Genomic DNA, 19,236 nt, shown 5'->3' with positions numbered 1-19,236 from the left:
AGTAGTGTAAAAAATCCAGAGGAAGAAAGGAGTGGTTGAGTAGACAGTGTTGAGCAGAGGGAGGAATTTAGACTGGCAATTTTTTTTTTAAATGGGAGAAAGAACCAAGTATTGGAGTTAGCAATCAGCCAAATCTTGAGAGACGAGAGAGAGTAAGTAAAAGAGAGGAAGAGAAGACTAAACCAGGAGAGAAAACAGACAGACCTGAGGCATGGTTCGCATTCTTCTCACAGCAGAATTGAGAACAGCCTAGAACACAGTAGGCATCTGGCCAAGTAGAATCAAGTACAGTTAAGGTCTTGGTCAAGGCTGAGCTGTGTCATATGTGCTTGGTCTCTGGTTGCTCCACAGTGGGATCCCTTCTAAGGAACTGGCATGATGATGAGAAAAATCGCAAGCATATTAAAAGCAGTAATTAGAGGAGAAGACACGGATGCTTTAGCCAGCTGCACCTTGGGGGAAGGAGGGGAAGAGGTTTGGGCCAGAGACAAAGACTGGGTGTGAAGGGAAAGAATGTCTTATGAGTAAAGCAACTGGCTTGAGCTTGCTCCTTAGAGGGTACTTTGGGCGTTGGTGATAGGTTGTGTCTCCATAGACCTCGGTCAGTTTAATTGTTGGTAATAAATTGTATAGTTTCTTCTGTGCACTGTTTTGCTGTTCTCATCATCATTGCCCAGAAGGATCTACTGCAGCCTGAGGACACTTGGGCACTCCCTGTCTGGAGGCCTGGGTAAGTTGCCTAGGGCAGAGCTGTGGCATGGATAACCATTCCTGTCCTGCCTTTCACCCAGGAAAGTTGAGCTCACCTGGTGACAGAGTAGAATTAAGGAATCATTATCTGCCACTCTCAATTTGTTACGTAAGCCCAAATTTTAAGTTGCAATGAACTTGTAAAATGAAATGACACTGCACCTGTCTTTGGAGCTGTATACAGAAACTGGGTGAGGAGAGTAACTTAGACGTTTGTCAGCTAGTATATAATGTTCTTGGTAAATGGTCTTGTAGGAAACTGTCAGATGTTAAGACAGGCATATTTACTCACACAAGGCATTTGACATTTTATCTCAACCGAAGTGTTTTTCATGGAAAAGAAATGAGTGGGTCTGAGTTTTCATTTGCAGTGTATAGGTGACTTCAGAGCCCTCTACACAGTCTCCTTCACCTTGACACTGTTGGAATGATCTCGATAAAATATCACATTGGTCATCTGGCCACTTTTCAGGTCTTTGTTTTAGCTTTCAAAATGCTCTGTGGTCTGGGCACACTCTTAACTTTGCAGTCTCAAGAATTTTAGTTTTGCCTTTGTGCCATGGGTGCTTCTGTTTTGCCTTTTCCAGGAATTCCTCCTCACTTCTGTATTTAAACAAATCCTCCCTGATCTTCAGAGCCCAGTTCAAAGTCTCTCCTGTAGCCGTCCCAGAGCTCTCTGTCTTTCAGCCCCCACGGCATTTACTACACGGTGTCAGACTTCATTACAGTTCGTCTTGCACCATGGCACTTCTTGAAGTGTGTTGTTTTTCATTTCTCTGATAAGAACATGTGGTCTTTGTAATTTTTTTTAGTACCACTTGGAACATCATAGGGACTTGAATTTTTTAATGAATTGATAATGCATGTAATGAGCTTCTTGTATCCCTTTTCCTTGAACATACTGTAAATTTTGAAGCAACGACAGCAAATCAGTATATTGTGAGTTGCAGCCGAGTATGCTTGTCGTGGTATGATTACATTTGGAGTCTGGTTGCAGAGAGCTTTTGTTTTGGGCCTGCAGTTGCTGATGTTGTAAGTAAACTCCGTTCTGCTTTTCGAGTCAGCAGTGAGAATGTGTCCTTGATCTCTTCTGCAGTGTATGCCATCCGGGAAGCTGCCACCAACAACCTCATGAAACTAGTTCAGAAATTTGGCACAGAGTGGGCCCAAAATACCATCGTTCCCAAAGTATTAGTAATGGCAAATGATCCTAATTACTTGCATAGAATGACAACACTATTCTGCATTAATGTAAGTATTACCTAACTATTATTGCTGAGCTCACGTTAAAGTAGGACTTCTCAACTATATTGCTGAATTCAGACATCCCATCTTCTATTTGGAATACACTTCCTGTAGTCATTAATGTGGATGGTTAGAAGATGAGAGAATGTTGATTTTAAACTTCATATTAAATTTTATGGTATTTTGGAAGTTGCAATTTAGTTGTAAATTCTAGTCTGATTCTTTGAATGCTCCTTTGTATTCCTCATTCATATGCTCAAGCTGGAAACATATTCCTGTTGATCAGCTACTTTCTTACGAGATATGAATTTGTCTCTTTAGATCTTGGGGATTAAAAAAAAAAATGTTTTGAGACGGGCATTTGATACAGCAGTTGACATCACTTAGGATGTTCATGTCCCATATCAGAATGCTTGGGTTCAAGTTCTTGATCTGCTTCTGGTCCAGCTTCCTGCTCAGGCGGCAGTGATGGCTCAAGTGCTTGGGTGTCTGCTCCCACATGGAGACCTGGATTGAGTTCCAGATTCCTGGCTTTAGCCTGGCCCAGTCCCACTATTGTGGGCGTTTGGGGAGTTGAATCAGTAGATGGAAGATCCTTCTCTGTCTCTGCCTCTTTGCCTTGCAAATAAAGTGAAAAAATAAGTAAATAAATAAAAGTTTTAAGTGTTCTCTCTTATTTATTTTTCTAGGCACTGTCTGAAGCCTGTGGTCAGGAAATAACTACTAAGCAAATGCTGCCCATTGTATTAAAAATGGCAGGAGACCAAGTAGCAAATGTCCGATTCAATGTGGCCAAATCTCTACAAAAAATTGGACCAATTCTAGATACTGCGTAAGATTTTAGTGTTGTTACTGTTTTGAAAGTATGTTTTAACTTTTCTCTTCTAGAAGGGAGTGATTGCTATAATTAAGTTCCATGAGTTTTGGGTTATAAGATGTTGACTGGTTTAAAGAAAATAGTAGGCAACCATTTTTGAAGATGTTCACTTTGACTTATATTTAAGCTTGTACATATGTAGACTAGTGTCTGAAGCTGATTTTTTTGAGAACCTCTTAGAAATTGAGTACATTTGTTAAGTTTTGTGTTTTAAATTTTTTATTTTAAATTTTAAAAATTTCCATGGAGTTTATACATCATAAAGGATTTCTCTGGCCCACTGGACTGCCTCTCACGGGTACTCCTTTTGAATTTCAGTGCTTTGCAGGGGGAAGTTAAGCCAGTACTACAGAAGTTAGGTCAAGATGAAGACATGGATGTCAAGTACTTTGCACAGGAAGCTATAAGTGGTATGTATTTCATTTTTTTGCTTTTCAGTTATGCCTTTGGTTAATGGGGATTCGTCTATTGTGTGAGTGGCATTTTAAGTGGGTAGGATTGGTCAACATTATGGGAGATAGAGGGTGGAGACTTTCTGGAATGCTGGTGCCCCTCTTTGGTTGGAACCTGGGCCCACCATTCTGTCATATGCAAGCAGGCCATTTCCTTGTTCCATGTCTAGGATTTAGGTTGATGTGCTTCTTACCAGTAAGAACAGTTCCTAGGTGGAATGTTAATCAGTTTTTAAAATTTAACTTCTGATTAGTCTGGCGGAGCAAAGAAAGCACAATGAGAAGTTCTTAGTCGCATGGATCGTTGTTACATGTAATGTTCACATAGGTTGTTCATGAACTTTCTGTACCACTAACCTGATTTTATTTGGAATTTTCCAGTTCTTGCGTTGGCATAATGAGGAACAGGAGGGAAAAGCCTTTACTCAGTTCTTATTACAGATTACTAGTCAATGTGTTCTTAAGCTGGGTGGAGAAAAAAAATGGAAATCCTTCAAGATCTCATCCAAGCACATGGCAACAACTTAGAAGAAATTCAGTGACTTGATTGTTTCTAAAGATGAAGTGGGATTGTTTTTTATTCGTCTTCCTTGTTGGGATCCGTATTTAAGCTGTTCTTCTGGACCAGTTCCTGACAGTGCAGTCATCTCTTGATTTCTCCTGAGCATCTGGGCTTCTCCATCTTCGCTGATTAATCAGGCCCTGACCACTTAATAACCCAAAGCCCGATGGGTTAGACCCAGTCATGGAGTGGAGCAATTCTCTTGGTGTTTACATTTATCTGTGTGTCTCTCTGTCATTCCAAAGTTAAACACGCATGGTTTAGAATAACTTATTCTATGGACTCTATTTGGGAGACATACTGAGATTTGACTGTAGTGAAAGCCATGTTTTCCTGGATTACGTTGGTGTGCTTCAGTGTCTCATGTGAAGGGGGAATGTAGAAGCTCAGGGTGAACGTATTGCTAGTTTTGTTTTTTATTTGCTCGGTTTTGACTGTAATCATGTCACTCAGAAGCCTGAAATGTGGATGTATCTTTTTGCTAACTTGTGATGGTGAAACCTAAGTGAATTTCAGCAGCTCACCACGGTGACTGCACTCAGAAATCCTCATGCCTTCTGTCTCTCCTGAGAAACCTCCACTTTAGTGTCCCCTAATAAGTGGCAATTCTGTTTCATGGTAAGATTGCCGTTTTGTATTTTAAATGAGCCTAGCAGCCGGCCAGTGGTGTAATTGTGTGGATTTCCTTGCCTGGCTCTGCTTTCAGCAGTGTGAAGATCTCGTCCTTGCCGTGCTGCACAGAAGCTTTTCAGACTGTTTCCCTGCTAATGTGTTGTTACGGGGCACACTGGGATCTTGCCGTTTTGAAATGTTTCTCTGCTTTTACAGTAAAACCTCATGAATGTGTCCTGGAATTTAAAATAATGGGTAAGCCGAAAGGTTTGCTGAGGCAAAATAATGGTCTGTAGGGAAGGCTGTTGGAACCAAGGGAGCTGTCGGGAGGCTCGCATGAAAAAGCCCGTGGCACCTCAGCACCTCTGCGAGGGCCCTGAGTGACCGCAGCTTTCTGTGGGGCACAGTTTACACCTGTCCTTGAGACATAGACATGTGTATTGTATGGAGAAATCTAAGTATTTCTTCTTGTAAATTGATTTATACTTTTCATGTAATCAAACTCCCATTACCGCTAATGAATTTTAGTTAAGGAGGTTTTACTGCAGCTTGTTTTCTCTCAGTGCATCGTAATGCGCAGCTTGCTTGTGTTCATTTTGGTTTTTGCATCGTTGATTTCGTTCACAACCTCTTTTATATCTAGTGAACCTTGCTTTGAAGACCCAGAGACACCTATACAACTTTGTACGTGAAGCAGTTAATGTAAAACCAGGTTTGACTAAATTTTTCCAAGTTTGCCTTGCCTTAGAAAAATAGAACAGGGATAATTTTTTTGAGACAAACACTCAAGGAGAGAGCGCCCATCTGCTGGTCACTCCCCAGATACCTGAAGCTGCTGGGGTTGGGCCAGGCTGACGCTGGGCACTTACTCCTGGTCTCCCGTGTTGGACGACAGGAACCCAATTACTTGAGCTATCACCACTGCCTCTCAGGGTCCATCCAGCCAGAAGCTGGGGTTGGCAGCTCGAGCTGGGCATGAAACCCGGGTACTCTGCTCTGGGATGCAGGCGTCCTGATCTGCTCTCAGCCACTAGGCTGCATGCCTACCCCAGGACAGGAACTGGGAATCAGAAATGACCTGCCTGCATTTTAAACTGCCAGATTACCTTTTATGTAGTGAGTTTCCCTTTTATGACTTTTTGGGCTAAGGGTAAAACATTTTCATAAGCAAAACTCTTTTCTCATGTTAATACCTTAAACTATTATGCTGTAACACTTTCTTTTTAGTTTCATGGCTTTTATTATTTTTACTACCTGTGGATTATATTCTTCTTTCTTGAATTTCGTGTTTGAGAGACTGGTGTCTTGATTCTTGACATGAATGTTCACTGGAATAATTACTGTCCCTGGTTAAAATGCCATTGGTGTGCAGATAGACTTTGAAGACACCTTTGTGTACTGCACTTGGCAGCCCTAGGCATTGCCTTTTATTGTTAAAGGGAGAAATGTGAGCCCTTGCCTTCTCCAGCACGGGCCATGGAGCTCTCTCAGCAGTGCCTCTGTTCTTGGGGGTGACCCTTTAGGGACCCCATTGTTTCCTTCTGACTGAAGCAATAGGGAATTCTTTTTGTTACTCTTCGGAGGAGTTGTTCTTTGGCTCACAGCCATTTTCTCCATGGATTAGTGTTCCTGTCTTGCTTTTATGAGACTAGGAGCTCTGTGAGGGTGGGGATCTGGGTCTGTTTTGTTGTCTGCTGTATCACCAGCACTGGGATCCATGCCTGGGGTACATAATAGGTGCTCAATAAAATTGGTCAGTGAATGCACTTCTAAGTGTGTCCTCTTAATGTGTTGCATGTATGAAACCACATCATCCGCGATCCCACACTGCGTTCATCCCCCACTAACACTGGGTTTCTGCTTCCATGTGATCGTGTTCTAGGCCTCCAGCATAGGCAGTAGTTCCATCTGGATTTACCTGTCCATTGTTCCGAACATACATTGCTGCTGCTGTTTCTCATCCCAGGCGGTTTATACCAGTTGGTTTGGTTGGTCAGGAAAGTGAAGCAAAGACACAAACACATTCAAGTTCTGCCAATAAAAATGTCACCTCAGTAGTGGAATTCACCTTGGTGTGTTTTTCTAAACTTTATATGGGGTCAGGAGACCAGCATGCATTTCTCCCTCTGTGCTACCAAGGAGATGTGAACCTGGAGGTGCTTTTTGACAAGAGCGAACTGGTTAGCCCAGGGTTTCTAATGAGGCCTTGCTGACAGACAGCTCTGTTCATAGAACTGCCACCGAGTGGGCACTGTGATGCAGGGTCCTGGGGGCCTTTGCTGATAGCAGAGCCAGCAGCCTGACATTTGGGCTGTCCTGTGTGAGCATCCAAGATGCTCACCAGACCTCCAGGGAGGCAAGCATGTCACTCCTGATGCAGTGGCCAAGCGATGTCAGTGCTGTCTCATTGCAGTTCTGTCTCTGGTGGCCACTGTGTTGCTGAGCTGGAAGTCTGGTGCTTCCCTATAAAATCACATTGGTTGCACGTGCCCAGGGGTGGCAGGACGCAGTGTCCAAGCAAGTTGGCTGCCTGTCTAGTCCTGCCTTTCCCTTAGATTCCTCTGACGCATTTCCTTCTGGCATCTCATCTCAAAGCTGCCTGTCTGCACTGCTTGGACAGAGCGCAGGAGAGGAGCCCTGTTCTCGCATTCCTGGTGTGATGGCGGAGGCCACTGCTGCTGCTCTTACATAACTGCTTCCCTTTGATTCTCCAGTAGCCCCGTTTCCAGCCAGTCCCTTCCTCTTCTTTCTTGTTCTCTCCCATGCCCGCAGTCCTTTTCTGAGCCTTTCTAGAATAGTCTCACTGTTCCTCGTGTGCCTCCACGAGCCTGCTGTTTCCAGGAAGTTACATAATGCTCAGTTGAGATGGAAAGCTGGAGGATGAAGGGCATTTAATTGCTCATGGGCTGCAGGAGCCAAGTCGTGTCTCCAGCATTCTCTGAAGCTGATGGTGTCACTTCTGTAGGGAGCTGGGGCTTTTCTGTCTGGTGACCGGGGACCCCACGGCCAGGTGGGGTGGCCCTTGGCAGTGCTCCTGAGGGAAGGCGCCTTCCATAAGGTCCTGCTGTTGAACTGGTTTTCCTGCCCAGGAGCTCATGCCCCTTGGGTTGCTGGGCTTCCCTTAGCGATGCTGGAAGGTGGAGGGATTGGCGGCCTGGAAGCTCAGTGGGCTTGGGAGGAGCGTGTCTTGGCTAGGGATGGTTACAGTGCTGCTGTCTGTATCCCTAGTGGTGGCACAAAGGCTGAGGAAGCTAGATGTGCCTGGGAAGGACAGTGAGGAGCTCAGCACCTCTGGGACCGACAAGAACCACTTCCTGAGACCCAGAGTGCCTGGAGAGGACGCCCGGAAGGTAAGTGCCCCTGAAGCCTCAGGGCCGCGGGCAGCCAGCGTGGCCTCGCGCTTGAGGGGTCAGGAGAGGCAGGGGCCGCCCTTCTCCCACGTTCACTGTCCCTGAGGAGACAGCTTGGCCCTAAATGCCAGCAGAGTGTGCATTTTGAAAGCTGTTTCACTCTCCTTGTTCTGAGAATGCTGAGAGGGAGGCTGGCCGTGCAGACCATCATTCCCGTGGCCCGAGCGCCAGGTCCTGCCCGCCCAGGTGCAGGCCACGAGCTGCCCCCACGTTCTTCACAGAACACAGACGCCTGCTTTCCAAACTTCCTCTCAGCTCGGCATTTTCATTCAAGATAAAAGCCCTCCTGCGGAGTGCTCTGTGTAACAGTCGGGTTTACAAGCCCCACGTGATGCCACTGTGCGCTGTGCGTGGAGGAGGCGGCGCAGGAGTTTCAGTCCGGCAGTCGAAGGCGGTGCCAGCCACTGCCCTGGGGCCGTTTCAGTAGGAGGGCGATTTATGACTCAGATACATTCCGAAAGGAGCGCCCAGGGCTTCGCCACCTTGGGCTGATGTCAGGCCGCATCCAGCTGACTGCACTGTGTTCTCACATCCCCTCCAGTGGGTTTGCTCGTCAGGTTAGCCTTTTAAATCTCCATGGCTTTATTGTTACCTGAACTGAGGCCATACCAGCGGGCTTCCTGTTGTCCAGGCCCTTTATTGTTGTCATTCCTCCTCGAACATGATGGCTGTCCCCGCGTCTCTTGTTCAGGCAGCCCTGGCTGCTCCTGTTGCTGCAGGGTGGGCCCCTGCAGAAGGCCTCAAGGGATCAGCCCTTTGTGTCCGCGTGTCTCCTCCCTAGACCTTGGCCTTGGGGAAGAGACCTTGGCTGAAGGAGTAGGAATTTACATTCTATTTTTTTAGGCCTAAACCACAGACTTCCTTGGGAACAAAGGAGTTATTTTTTTTCTACACATTTGGGGCCAGCTGCTCATGCAGTAAATGCAGGTGTGCACCTGATCCCAGCACGGGTCATGGAGTCGGTCCCTAGGCCACCTTTGACGAAGGCGCCCTTCTAGGCCTTCCAGCCATCCCCCTCCCCCCCACAGCTTTTGCTACTATTGCTCCAGGCCCATGTCAAGCTCTGGACCAGGTCTCCTTTACTCCTCACAACAACCCTGGGTGGGAGGTGCTGGCATCTCTGTTCTTCAGCAGAGACGGACTTCCCCCACCCCGTGCTGTGCTGTGCGCTAGGCCTCTGAGGCTGCCGTCCATTTCACCCAGAAAACCCCCTGTGCCGGGACTCAGAGAGCCTTCCCTGAGTTTGTTTCACTTAAGGAAAATGACCCGAGGGTGAGATGGAAAGGGAATTGGCTGTTGCCAGGCAGAACCCTGCATGTCAGGGGCCAGCAGCCAAGTGAGTGATCCAGGAAGTCATCCAATTGCAAACCAGAAATTGTTCTTAACCCTTCACTGTCTGGTGCACAGCAAGCTCCCCGAGGTGTCTGGGTGAGCATGCCAACTACTGAGGCCCTGGGGCTGTCCTCAGTTCTTGGCTGGGCTCAGGGTCCTTGGAGGGAGTCATTTGACATCCCAGGGCAGAGCCTGCCTCTGGGTCCAAGCGAGGATGGCCCAAGGACTGAGGGCCAGTTCTTCCTGGAGAAGGGTGCCCCCTCAGTGCCGCAGAGACAGACCCCTGAAGTCTGTGTGCTTGGTGTGCTGTGTGGGCCCCCTCCTGCACCCTGCCCCCCCCCCCCGGTGGTGGGAGGGCGCAGCTCAGCCACTCCCTGTCTGCACATTGCCGTCTGACAGCAGAGCTGCTGGCGGCCTCTGTCGGGCGAGGGTTAACAGGGGATTTGTTTATTGAATCACGAAGTAGCTGTCACATGATTTTCATCAAAACACCATTTCCCTGACAACAGTGATGTCAGTCTTGTTATTGCAGGAAGGAGCAGCTGTGAGGGACATGCAGTCTCTACACAGTCCAGGTTGGGAGACCCAGGTCAAGCGCAGCACCCATAAATAATGGCTGCAGGCGCTGATGTGTGCCCAGCCGCCAGCTCTTCCTTTTCTTCTCTGTCTGGACAGTTTGCCCGCTACAGACTTCAGTCAGAACCCAGCCCCTGCACCCCGAGTCAGCAAAGACCTCCCCTCTGCAACCCTTGTTCCTCCTGGTCTTTGTTGTTTCTCTTATTTCCCCCAAACTCTGTCACTTGGGCCCTGGGGTTCCTGCCTGCCTGGGCTTTCTGGGGGTCTCGTCTCTGGGACCTAAACCTGCACTTGCTGGTGAACTAGACCTGTGCACTGGCTTGAGGCGGGTACTGTCATGCACCTCCAAGATCTGGCTTGTCCTTCCGGTTAGGGAGGCCTAGGTGCCGCCCATAGGGATCTAGATCCAGGGCCATGCTCGGGCTTAGCTGTGGAGGCCTGAAGCGGAGTTCTTAGGGGCCCAACCTCTTGGCCAGAGGATTCGTTCTCATGAGTCCAGAAAGACTACAGGACGCCTGAGTCCAGTTTGAAAACTGACAACAGAAGCCAAAGCCCAGGGACATTGACCCCATCTGCAGTGGGCCTCCAGCTAAGGGAACCGGATACCAGAGCCCACCGAGAGGTCAGTGCAGGCAGGTCACAGGGCCAGCTGGAGTGTGTCCTCAGTGGGGACTCAGCAGCTGTCTGCGGAGATTCCCCTGGGCCTTCCAGCCCTTCTCCACCCAGGCACCTAGGAGTTAGGGATATAATTCTATGTGGGGTATAGATTCTCAGAGGTGTTCCTGGGAAATGCTGGGGCAAAATTCTGGAACTTGACCATGCAGCAGGTCTCAGAATAGGGTGGCCAGCTTTAAATCTGACAGGTCTCATAGGCAGCACGTGGACATTTCCATGTCCTGTGTTTGGCCAGTCACAAGCAACAAGTAGAGTGAGATTCTGGGACAAGCCATCAGCAGGCTGGCGAGGCTTCTGGGTGCTTTCCCATTAGGGGACAGGGCCAGGCCAGGCTGTGCTTGAACCTCAGTTAACCCGGCAGTGAAGTCAGCCGGCCTGTGTTCCCAGGTTACCGCTGGAGATAATGAGCCTTTACAACGATTTCTCCGGGTTGGTGGCAGGGCCGGGAGCCTCGCCAGGGGCTGAGGACTCAGTCAGAGGTTCTTGGATGCCTCCTGGGCTCTCCCTGGCAGAGAAGGGGGAGGCAGTGATCTGCCAGGAGTACCTCTCCGGCAGGGTGGCCACTCCTGGGGATGGGGTGGGCCAGCCAGGCCCTTGCCTCCACAGCCTTACTCCTCGTCTGGCTCTGTCATTCCCAGGCCCTTCCAACTGCCCACCTACCTTGTGGCCCTCACTGAGCTCCTCTAGTGACCAGAGGGCCAGGGCAGGGTCCCTGCACAGAAGGCTGTGAGGCTGTGCTTCATGCGGCTTGCTTTGAGGCAGGCCTTGGTAGCTTTCCTGTTGGACGTGTCCCATCACCAAGTGTGGGGTGGTCACAGTGGTGCTGAGGGCACCCTCAGAGACCTGGGCTCTGCCAGGTTCCCTTTTGAGCCCCCAAGGCCCCATTATTCTCTTTGGGAAGGAGGAAGGAGTTTGAGTCAAACTCTCAAAGCCTACCCGAGGGGGAAAGTGACTGTTTCCCCTTCGAGAAGCCGAATCCCTCCGGCCTCATTTCCTCTGGAAGCCACTTTTCTGAACTTTCTGCCCAGCCAGCTGTTGGCTCAGCTCCAGGGGACGTCCACCTGTCACGGGCAGGCTCCTACAGCCTCCCTGCTGTGTCTTACCTGGACTTGGAACTTTGCCACTATCAGGCCAGCTCCGAATCTGTCATCCTTAGGAGGACACCCGAGAAATGGATACAAAGAGAGGGACTGCGGCGTGGGTGGATTAGACTTGTGCAGCTGGGACGCTCGTTAGAAAGACCGCTGGCTGGGCCCAGCTGCCCCTCTGCCTGCCTGCCGTGACCTGTGGTCCCAGTTTAATCCCCAAGTAGAGGCAGCTATGCCAGTGGTGGTTCTGCGATGGAGGCCTGCGCTTCCGGCAAGACTCGGGTTTGTCTTCTGAGGGCCACTGCCCAGTACGATCGGTGTGGTCTCACATCCCTGTAGGGCTACTCAGCCTCAAAGCCATTGGTTGGGGTCATCGTGAGAAGGGAAGAACCACACTCAGCCGCCAGGGTGCAGCAGCTGTGGTCCATGCAGGTGACATTTCCTTTGTGGCCACATAGCACCCAGGACATAATGGGCACAAAGCCCAGAACGTCTTTGCACGGTGCCCTTGGGCTGCTGGCAGAGCAAGAGGTTACCCTCAACCAGATACACCCAGGAAGAAGGAACTGAAGCAAGAACCTGAACTCTGAAAAGCGTGGAGCCTATGTCGGGCGTTCCTAACCTTGGTCCTTTGACAGGCCTCGGGAGGTCCAGCAAGCAGCCCCTCCCAGAAAGTGCCACGTCCCCCAGTATGTGTCTGCATATGCACGCCTTTTGAGAAACCTCAGTTTTTCTCAGCGTGGTAAAAGGGTGATTCCACAGGTTCAGAACTAGTAGGGCAGAAGGGAGCAGCTTGCCAAGCACAGCACCTCGGGCCCTGGTTCCTTGTGGTCCTGTGTGGCGATAGAAGACTCTGGAAAGCCTCCCAGGCCTGCGTTCCTCCACCTTCTTGTAAAGTGCCTCCGGCTTACAAAGGCCACGGAAGCAAGGGCTGTCCAGGGGCTGCCTGGCGGCTGAGTTTCTGGCTAGTCTGCGGCAGCCACTTTTTGCCTGTAGCCTAGGGCAGTGGAGTTGTTATTGGTAACAGAATGAAAACGATGGGGAAATTGGGTAGAAATGGGGAATGTTTGCAAGACACTGTTAGTGAAGTTTAGTGATCCCGTTAAAAAAGCGATGCTGGATTCTTCGGCAGCGCAGGGGGTAATGGCTGTTTCAAGGTCGGATTGAGCAACTGTTGACTGGTGCAGGGGAAGCCTGAGTTGGCAGACAGGCCCCCGTTCCAGCTCTTCGCTGGCCGTGGCCTGTGCCTGCCGCACCTCTCCCACTCCTACCCCTGCAGCCAGCAGCAGTGCAGTGTGGACTCAACCGGGGTGGTGGGAGCGAAAGCAAGTGTCAGTCGCACTCACCGCTGGGAAGCAGGCTGTAACACACTGCCCTGCACCCGGGCCTAGCACTGGAAGTCCAGATGTGTGAGAGCCACTTGCAGAAGGGGTTCTCTGGCACCCCAAGGCCATGGAGTTGGGTCTCACAGGTGTGCTTGTTCCTGGGATGGAGCCCATGGGGTGTGCCCATGGTGTCAAGGCTTTTGGCAGACCCCAGAGGTGTGACATCGTGACTAAGTCTCAGTGTTTTGTGTGGAGCTGCCTGGCTGCTCAGAGCCCCCCACCCTCCTACAGCTCGCCTGCCCTGGGGGACATGGACAAGGGCCTGCAGGCCTGCCTGCCCGCCCCCTCCTGTGGCACGAGGCCCTTGGCCCATGGGCTTTGCCCCGAGACTAAACTCAAGGAGCGTTAATTGGCAGTGCCCAGTGGGGCCCTGTGTGGGTGCAGGCTGCGGCTAGCAGCGCTTCCGTCAGCGGTGTGCAGTGGCTAATGTGCTCTCGGGCGACTTGGAGCGGGGTGGTATTTCCCCTGCTGACGTCAATGGGAACATATCGTCCACTGTCCTCTTCTGCGGCTTGAAATGAGCACCAGGGCTCGGAAAGCTCAGCCGCTGGCCACGCTTTTAGAATTCCACCTGCTGAGGTAAAGGCCCTGTCTCATTAGCCTGACATTCATAGCACACGTATAGAAAACAAGTTGTTTTTATTTTAATTCAAGAGGGTTGGAAACATAAAAACAGTACATTTTCCTTGCAGAAAATTACCCTATTTAAATTGCCATTTGGTACAAAGATCATTTATTAAACTGCATTTTAGGCAATTTTCTAACATTGAATGACGGGCTACAGTTTGATTTTTTTTTCCCACATTGGTGCTATTATGATTTGCATTCAAAATACCAAAGCTATTGAACTCACCAATTTTTCTTAGTAATTAAAAAAAGCACACAGAAAAAATAACTACAATTAGGTTAATTTATCAAAAGTAACTCTTTCACAGACCAAACATCCACCAACACATCCCTCCTCCTTCAGAAACAAGCAATGGTCTTGCCCTTTCTACAAAGTGCAAATATCCTCTCTAGTTTTTAAAGTTGGACCCCCAAAGAGAAGCAAACCTCCTTTCTCTCTGCTTTTCCCTCCTTCAGAGGTTTTGATGGAGGCAGATTTCTTTTCCCATCAGTAGCAGGAAGGCATCCTTGACCGAGACTCGTGGCCAGGCAGGCATCTCACAGCCAGAGGCAAGTCCCGTCCCTGGGCTTGCAGGTGTAACATTCCAGTTAGGGGTCCTGTTTTTAAAGCTCCTCCCTCCTTACCCACTTCTGGAAAGACAACCTCTCCCTTTAGAGCATGTTCTTTTTCTAACCCTAAAGGTGTCTAGAAGACTCGCTGACAAGGACCATAAGGTTGTGGTTCCCCGAGCAGCGCCCTTCCTGGGCTTGTGCACGTTGGCCCGTGGTGCTGAGCTGTGGCCATGAGCTCAGCTGCCTGGCGGTAGAGCAGGCTGTGTCCTGCCGTCACAGGCGGCCGTTGGTAGTTACTCTAGCATGCAATGCCTTTGACAGGAGCCCGAACGCCTGTAGTTGCTGGACATGAATGCCAGCTGGTCTATGGGGTCTCTGTCGCACACAGCCTTGTTGAATGGATGCGGGGCCACCTGGACAGCTGCAGTCATCACCTGAAGGGCATCTCTGCCAGAGGCAGGGGGCTGCCAAGTGGGGGGCATGGCCGTGCCTGGCCAAAATGGGGGCTTTGTTTATACAGCTGTTTGCCTGTGCAAAGACTCTTACTCTGTAAGAAGCCAGAGACCCAATGAAGATGCCAGTCAGCCCAGTCCCGGCCCTGCACTCACACACGCCTGACCTCCATGAAGCACGTCAGCTTCCGAGAGCCCTGCCTCCCTGGGCTGCAAAGACAGGGACGGGATCTCCCGACTGCTGTGCGGGGTGGTTGTGAGGATTAGAAGAGATCACTTGGGAAAGTGCTCTGTACACTCGCGGGCAGGCGGGCCAGCTGGAACTCTCACCGCCTAAGTCTGTGGGCAGGGCTGCGGCCTGGTTCTTAATCTGTGCAATAGTATATGCTGAATCTGCCAAATGTGTTGAAATCTGCTCCGGTGCGATGTGGGCATGGGATGTGATGCAACCAGGACAGCCAAGAGTCTTCTAGAACTGAACAGGCCACACCTTAACTTGGGGGGTGGTGGTAAAAGGGGAGAGGGCACTGGGAGATCAGACTCCAGGCCCAATGGGCCTTGAAAGCCCACTGACTTTGTCTATCCTGCCGCCCTCAGGGTGGCAGAGAGAGCTTTGTACTCATTTTCCCATCCTGTTAGAAGGGAGGTACGGTTTCTTAAAACTGTTTTCTGTTCAGTTTAGAACACAGATGATATTGTGCTTGCTTTCCATGCATCACTCTTGAAGTTCTAGAAAACATTTCCAGAAACAACAAAATGATCAAAGATGCCTGCCTAAACAATGATTGCAACTTACTACCTGTTCTGCAGTTTTTACCTTTGATGTCTAGGCACAAAGAGACCGAACGGCTCGGGTGGCTTCCAAGGAGGCAGTAGAAGCAGCCCAGTGTAGGGGTATCCGTGCGGCAAAGGTCAGCCCCTGCAGAGGGATTCTGCAACTATCCACTGGGACCAGTGTTGTCAAACGACCTACGTTTTGTCTCTAGAGGAGGAACGTGAAAGTTACTTGCACTATCAGTTTTCTTTACGCCTTATAGGGAGCTTGAGTCTAACTGTCAATACAAGTTTTAAAACGTCATCCAAGGCAGAAAAACTCTGATCTCAATATATTTAAGAACCTGGGGCTTCCGCAGAGGTTGGAAGACCCTCACAAAAGCAGCAGCGCTCACTCTGTCCAGGTCACCTAGCCAGAGGCTGTTTCAACGCCCTCACTCCAGGGACCCTAGACCAAGTGCGGCTAGAAGCCAGTTCTTACCGCCCTTCATTCTTCTGCTGGTCACCCAGGCGCTCTCCAGCCGAGAACATCCCCTTCTCAACTTGGCAGAATTCTGTAAATCTCTCTGCCACAGACTGAGGGCACCCAGAGTGTGGGAGAGGTGAGAGAGGTCGGTCCCCTGACAAGTCCCTTCTGTAGGGGCCTGGAGCTGACGGCCGGGGTGGGGTGGTCTCCCACAGGGTGGTCCTTTCTCTCTCCCCGTAAGGGTGCAGGGTGCCCCGTTCCTGTAGGGCTCAGAGTCAGGCAGGAGCACAGGAGTTGAGGGCTGTTCCGTCATACTCCCGAGCTTCTGACGCACGCCTGTGGCCCCAGGATGTGGTGTGGACCACTGCGAGTTCTTGATTCTGGGGAGGCCAGGTCTGATGTAGGGAGGAGGGCCATGCTCACACGGTGGCACTGTGGGTCCTTCCGTCCTGTCCCTAGTCCTCCCAGCGACACCCTTGTGGTGGATTCTGCGGGGTGGTGGGTGCAGGAACCGGCGGTCCCTTCCCTGGCCTAGGGTGGCAGGTGGGCAGAAGTGGCGAGGGGAAGGCTGGGGCTGGTCAGTGTAGCTTACTAGGAATTTCAGAGTGGGAGGGCCGCCCCCTTTCTGTTGTGCTCACATGCTGCGTTTGCCTTACAGGGACCAGCATTATCAGCTGCATGTAGATACTAGAGACACACTTGCCCAACTGGAAATGCAGAACTAGTGCATTTTTCCCAAAGCAGAGACTAATACCCCTGGATTAAAAAAAAAAAAAAAAAAAGGGAACATACACAAAAATAAAAAAGTACCACACATATTGCACTTTTTGCTGGATGAAATTTTTACCTCGCATTTATCTCACCAAAGTCTCTTCAGAGGAGCCTGGTTTACAAGATAATAAAGCAAATGATTACTATACAGTAGTGTACACACTGCTAACATGAAACAGACTGGAAAGCAAGTCAGTATTTCGTGTAAGTAGAGTGGCGTAAGCCACCTTAGTGTTGCTACGGGTTTACGAAGAGCAAACTGCTGGCAGCTCCCAGAGGAACCAGTCTCCTCTCCCCCCCTTATGTTTCAGCTAATAAAGGTGGCTGCAGAGTTTCCCAGTTTCTGCTTGAAATGAGATAAACAAACCGGGCGCTCAGAACCCAGCCTCCGGCGTGGTCTGCCCTTCTGCAGGCCAGTGTCCGCCACGCCTCCACTCTGCTGACTGCCACAGGCCTGGCCACTGCGCTTGCGCCCTGCTCGCCCTGGGCCCTTCAGCCTCCCAGCACTCTCTCCTCTGTCGGCCTAACTGCCCTGCCAGAGCTCCTGGGTCTCCTGGGCCAAGGAGCTCGCAGCCTTGGTGGGGCAGCCATGTATGCCAACGTGTGTGCCATTCCTGCAGTTCTGAAATGAGCGGTCCCATTTTCAATCTGGAAGGCATTTTAATTTTTAAATATTACAGCACTTCTGTAGTATATTTTGGGAAAACATCCTCCTTCAGTCTAAACAAATCAAGCCATTTTATAACTGGCTTATTTTGCAAAGACTTAAAACAGATTAGAGATCTTAATGAAATGATCTCTTAAATGAAATGAAGTTCTCTATTTCATAAAACCATCCATCTTAAGCACAAGGAGGAATAAACAACCCATAAAAGGAACGTAATTCATCCTTCCTGGATTTTTACTGCCTGTTATCAAATCACAAAAATGACGGTCCCCCACCCCCCACTGCCTTCTCCTGCTGAGCCCTTGAGTCCGACTCCAGGCACAGCACCTCTGCGAAGCATCCTGGCACCGGTGGCCACCACGAGGCACTGTCCAGCTGGCAACAAGGATGCTCAGGTCACCAACACTGGGGGGGCAGGGCTGGGGGGCCAGAAGACTCCTCAGACTTCCCATGCTCCCCTCACCTGTCTGGACACTTACTACAGAGGAAAGGCAACTTAAAGGTGTTTTCTAGATGCAGCATCAGTGGAGTAGCTCTCTTCTTTGTGCTTTAAGGAAGACGCTTTGTGCTTAACGCATTCATCTGCTGACAGGACAAGCCATTCTAAAGGATAGAAATTAATAGTTTTTATAAATAATACTGAATTTGTAACACCTGGGTTTTAGTCTCCACGTGACAGATGACTCATTACTTCTAGGTATACAGGAAATTAGCTGGAGCATCTGGTTTTCACTTCCTATGATGAATGGACTAAGGGCTGGGTTCTACTAATAATGTCGGGTTTGGCAGATGATCTGCTTAAACGGTTAACACATCTGTGGTTCTCTGAATATTGCTGTTAATACTTGAACATTTCATTACAAGTCAAGATTTTAAGGAAATTAATGCTGATTCCCACATGGTGGAAAACAAACTCTGAAGTGACTTTGGATTTAGCCTCGACATAAATGCAAAACTGGGTTTCTACAGAAAAGAAAGAATTAAAGCATGATCTCCGGGAGAAAGGCACAGCACTACCACTTCACATGGGACATCAAAGTCATTTTTGTGTCATTATGGTTTCTAAGCCCTACATGAAACTGTCCAAATATACAAGCTCAGGAAACTATTAGCAACATAAGGTGTAAAGTCAAAGGAGTTATTACACTGCAGAGAGACCAGGGATCCTCTGGAGACCAACTGCCCCAAACCAGAAGTCTCCACAAGAGACTATGCAGGAGCCGCCCGCCTGCCCTGGCCCAGGGCGGGTACTCTCCACGCCTCGGCCCCCACTGCAGTGGCTCTCCTGACATCTCTGTAGTCCTCAGTGTAACCCAGCGGCCTCTTCTGAAGAGGTGTGTCACCTGCTTCCCAAAGGAAACGACTGCCCGTCTCAGGGTCAGCACCAGCTGTTAGTGGTCCCGGAAACAGAGCTGATACTCCACTGCTTTGTGATGGCCTTGGGGACAACTTGCATCAGAAGCTAAGAACTTAAGATGACAAAATACAGCTTTCCTTTATTTCCTGCACATCAAATTCCATTATGTATTCTTGATTTGCCTTGAAGCAGTATGTTTGTTGCTTGGCTTCAGTGAAAATATATTGCCTTTTTATTTGCCCTATTTATAAATGCAATGGCACATCTTTTTCTTGCTTTGACAAAGGTTTCCCTCAAGAATGAACTGGCATAATTCTGCATAAAACCTAGGTCTGAATGTTGTCATCTCATAAAAACATCTGTTGGTACCTCCCTCAAGATCTTGCTCCACCTGACCTAAGGGCATGAGCTGCACCTACAACTAGGTTCCAGCACCTGCCGCAGAAAACTGTGGTGGGACAGAGCCAGCAAGAAGCAACACCCACCCCAGCCAGGCCCTCTGTTTCCAGTTGGGTGACTTGATTTTTCCCCATTAGGGAGAGGGCAAGAAAATAAGCTTTACATTTAAAAGGCTGGAATAAAAATAGAAATACACAGTCTTCCTTC

General features: G+C 49.6%; 2 protein-coding genes across 5 annotated transcripts in view; one reads left to right on the top strand and one right to left on the bottom strand.

Annotated features, from left to right (window-relative positions):
- PPP2R1B (protein phosphatase 2 scaffold subunit Abeta) overlaps positions 1–16,622 on the top strand; it is a 38,705-nt gene extending 22,083 nt beyond the window's left edge. The window contains exons 12-16 of one of the 2 annotated variants that reach the window (XM_062196990.1): positions 1,847–2,001; positions 2,685–2,827; positions 3,191–3,282; positions 7,727–7,848; positions 15,406–16,622. In XM_062196990.1, the coding sequence (XP_062052974.1) occupies positions 1,847–2,001; positions 2,685–2,827; positions 3,191–3,282; positions 7,727–7,848; positions 15,406–15,471 (578 nt within the window). In that variant the 3' untranslated portion in view covers positions 15,472–16,622. Of the gene's footprint in view, positions 1–1,846; positions 2,002–2,684; positions 2,828–3,190; positions 3,283–3,705; positions 6,265–7,726; positions 7,849–15,405 lie in introns of those variants that run through there. The other variant, XM_062196989.1, reaches the window with a different exon arrangement.
- Positions 13,587–19,236, bottom strand: part of SIK2 (salt inducible kinase 2) — a 147,916-nt gene continuing 142,266 nt past the window's right edge. For all 3 annotated transcript variants that reach the window (XM_062196986.1, XM_062196987.1, XM_062196988.1), the window contains one exon: positions 13,587–17,876. In XM_062196986.1, coding sequence (XP_062052970.1) covers positions 17,852–17,876 — 25 coding nt within the window. In that variant the 3' untranslated portion in view covers positions 13,587–17,851. The remainder of the gene's footprint in view (positions 17,877–19,236) is intronic.

The sequence above is a fragment of the Lepus europaeus genome, chromosome 7, assembly GCF_033115175.1.
Source record: "Lepus europaeus isolate LE1 chromosome 7, mLepTim1.pri, whole genome shotgun sequence".
Taxonomy (NCBI): Eukaryota; Metazoa; Chordata; class Mammalia; order Lagomorpha; family Leporidae; genus Lepus; species Lepus europaeus.
The sequence above is the reverse complement of the archived record's forward strand: the minus strand, read 5'-3'. Positions and strand labels throughout refer to the sequence as shown.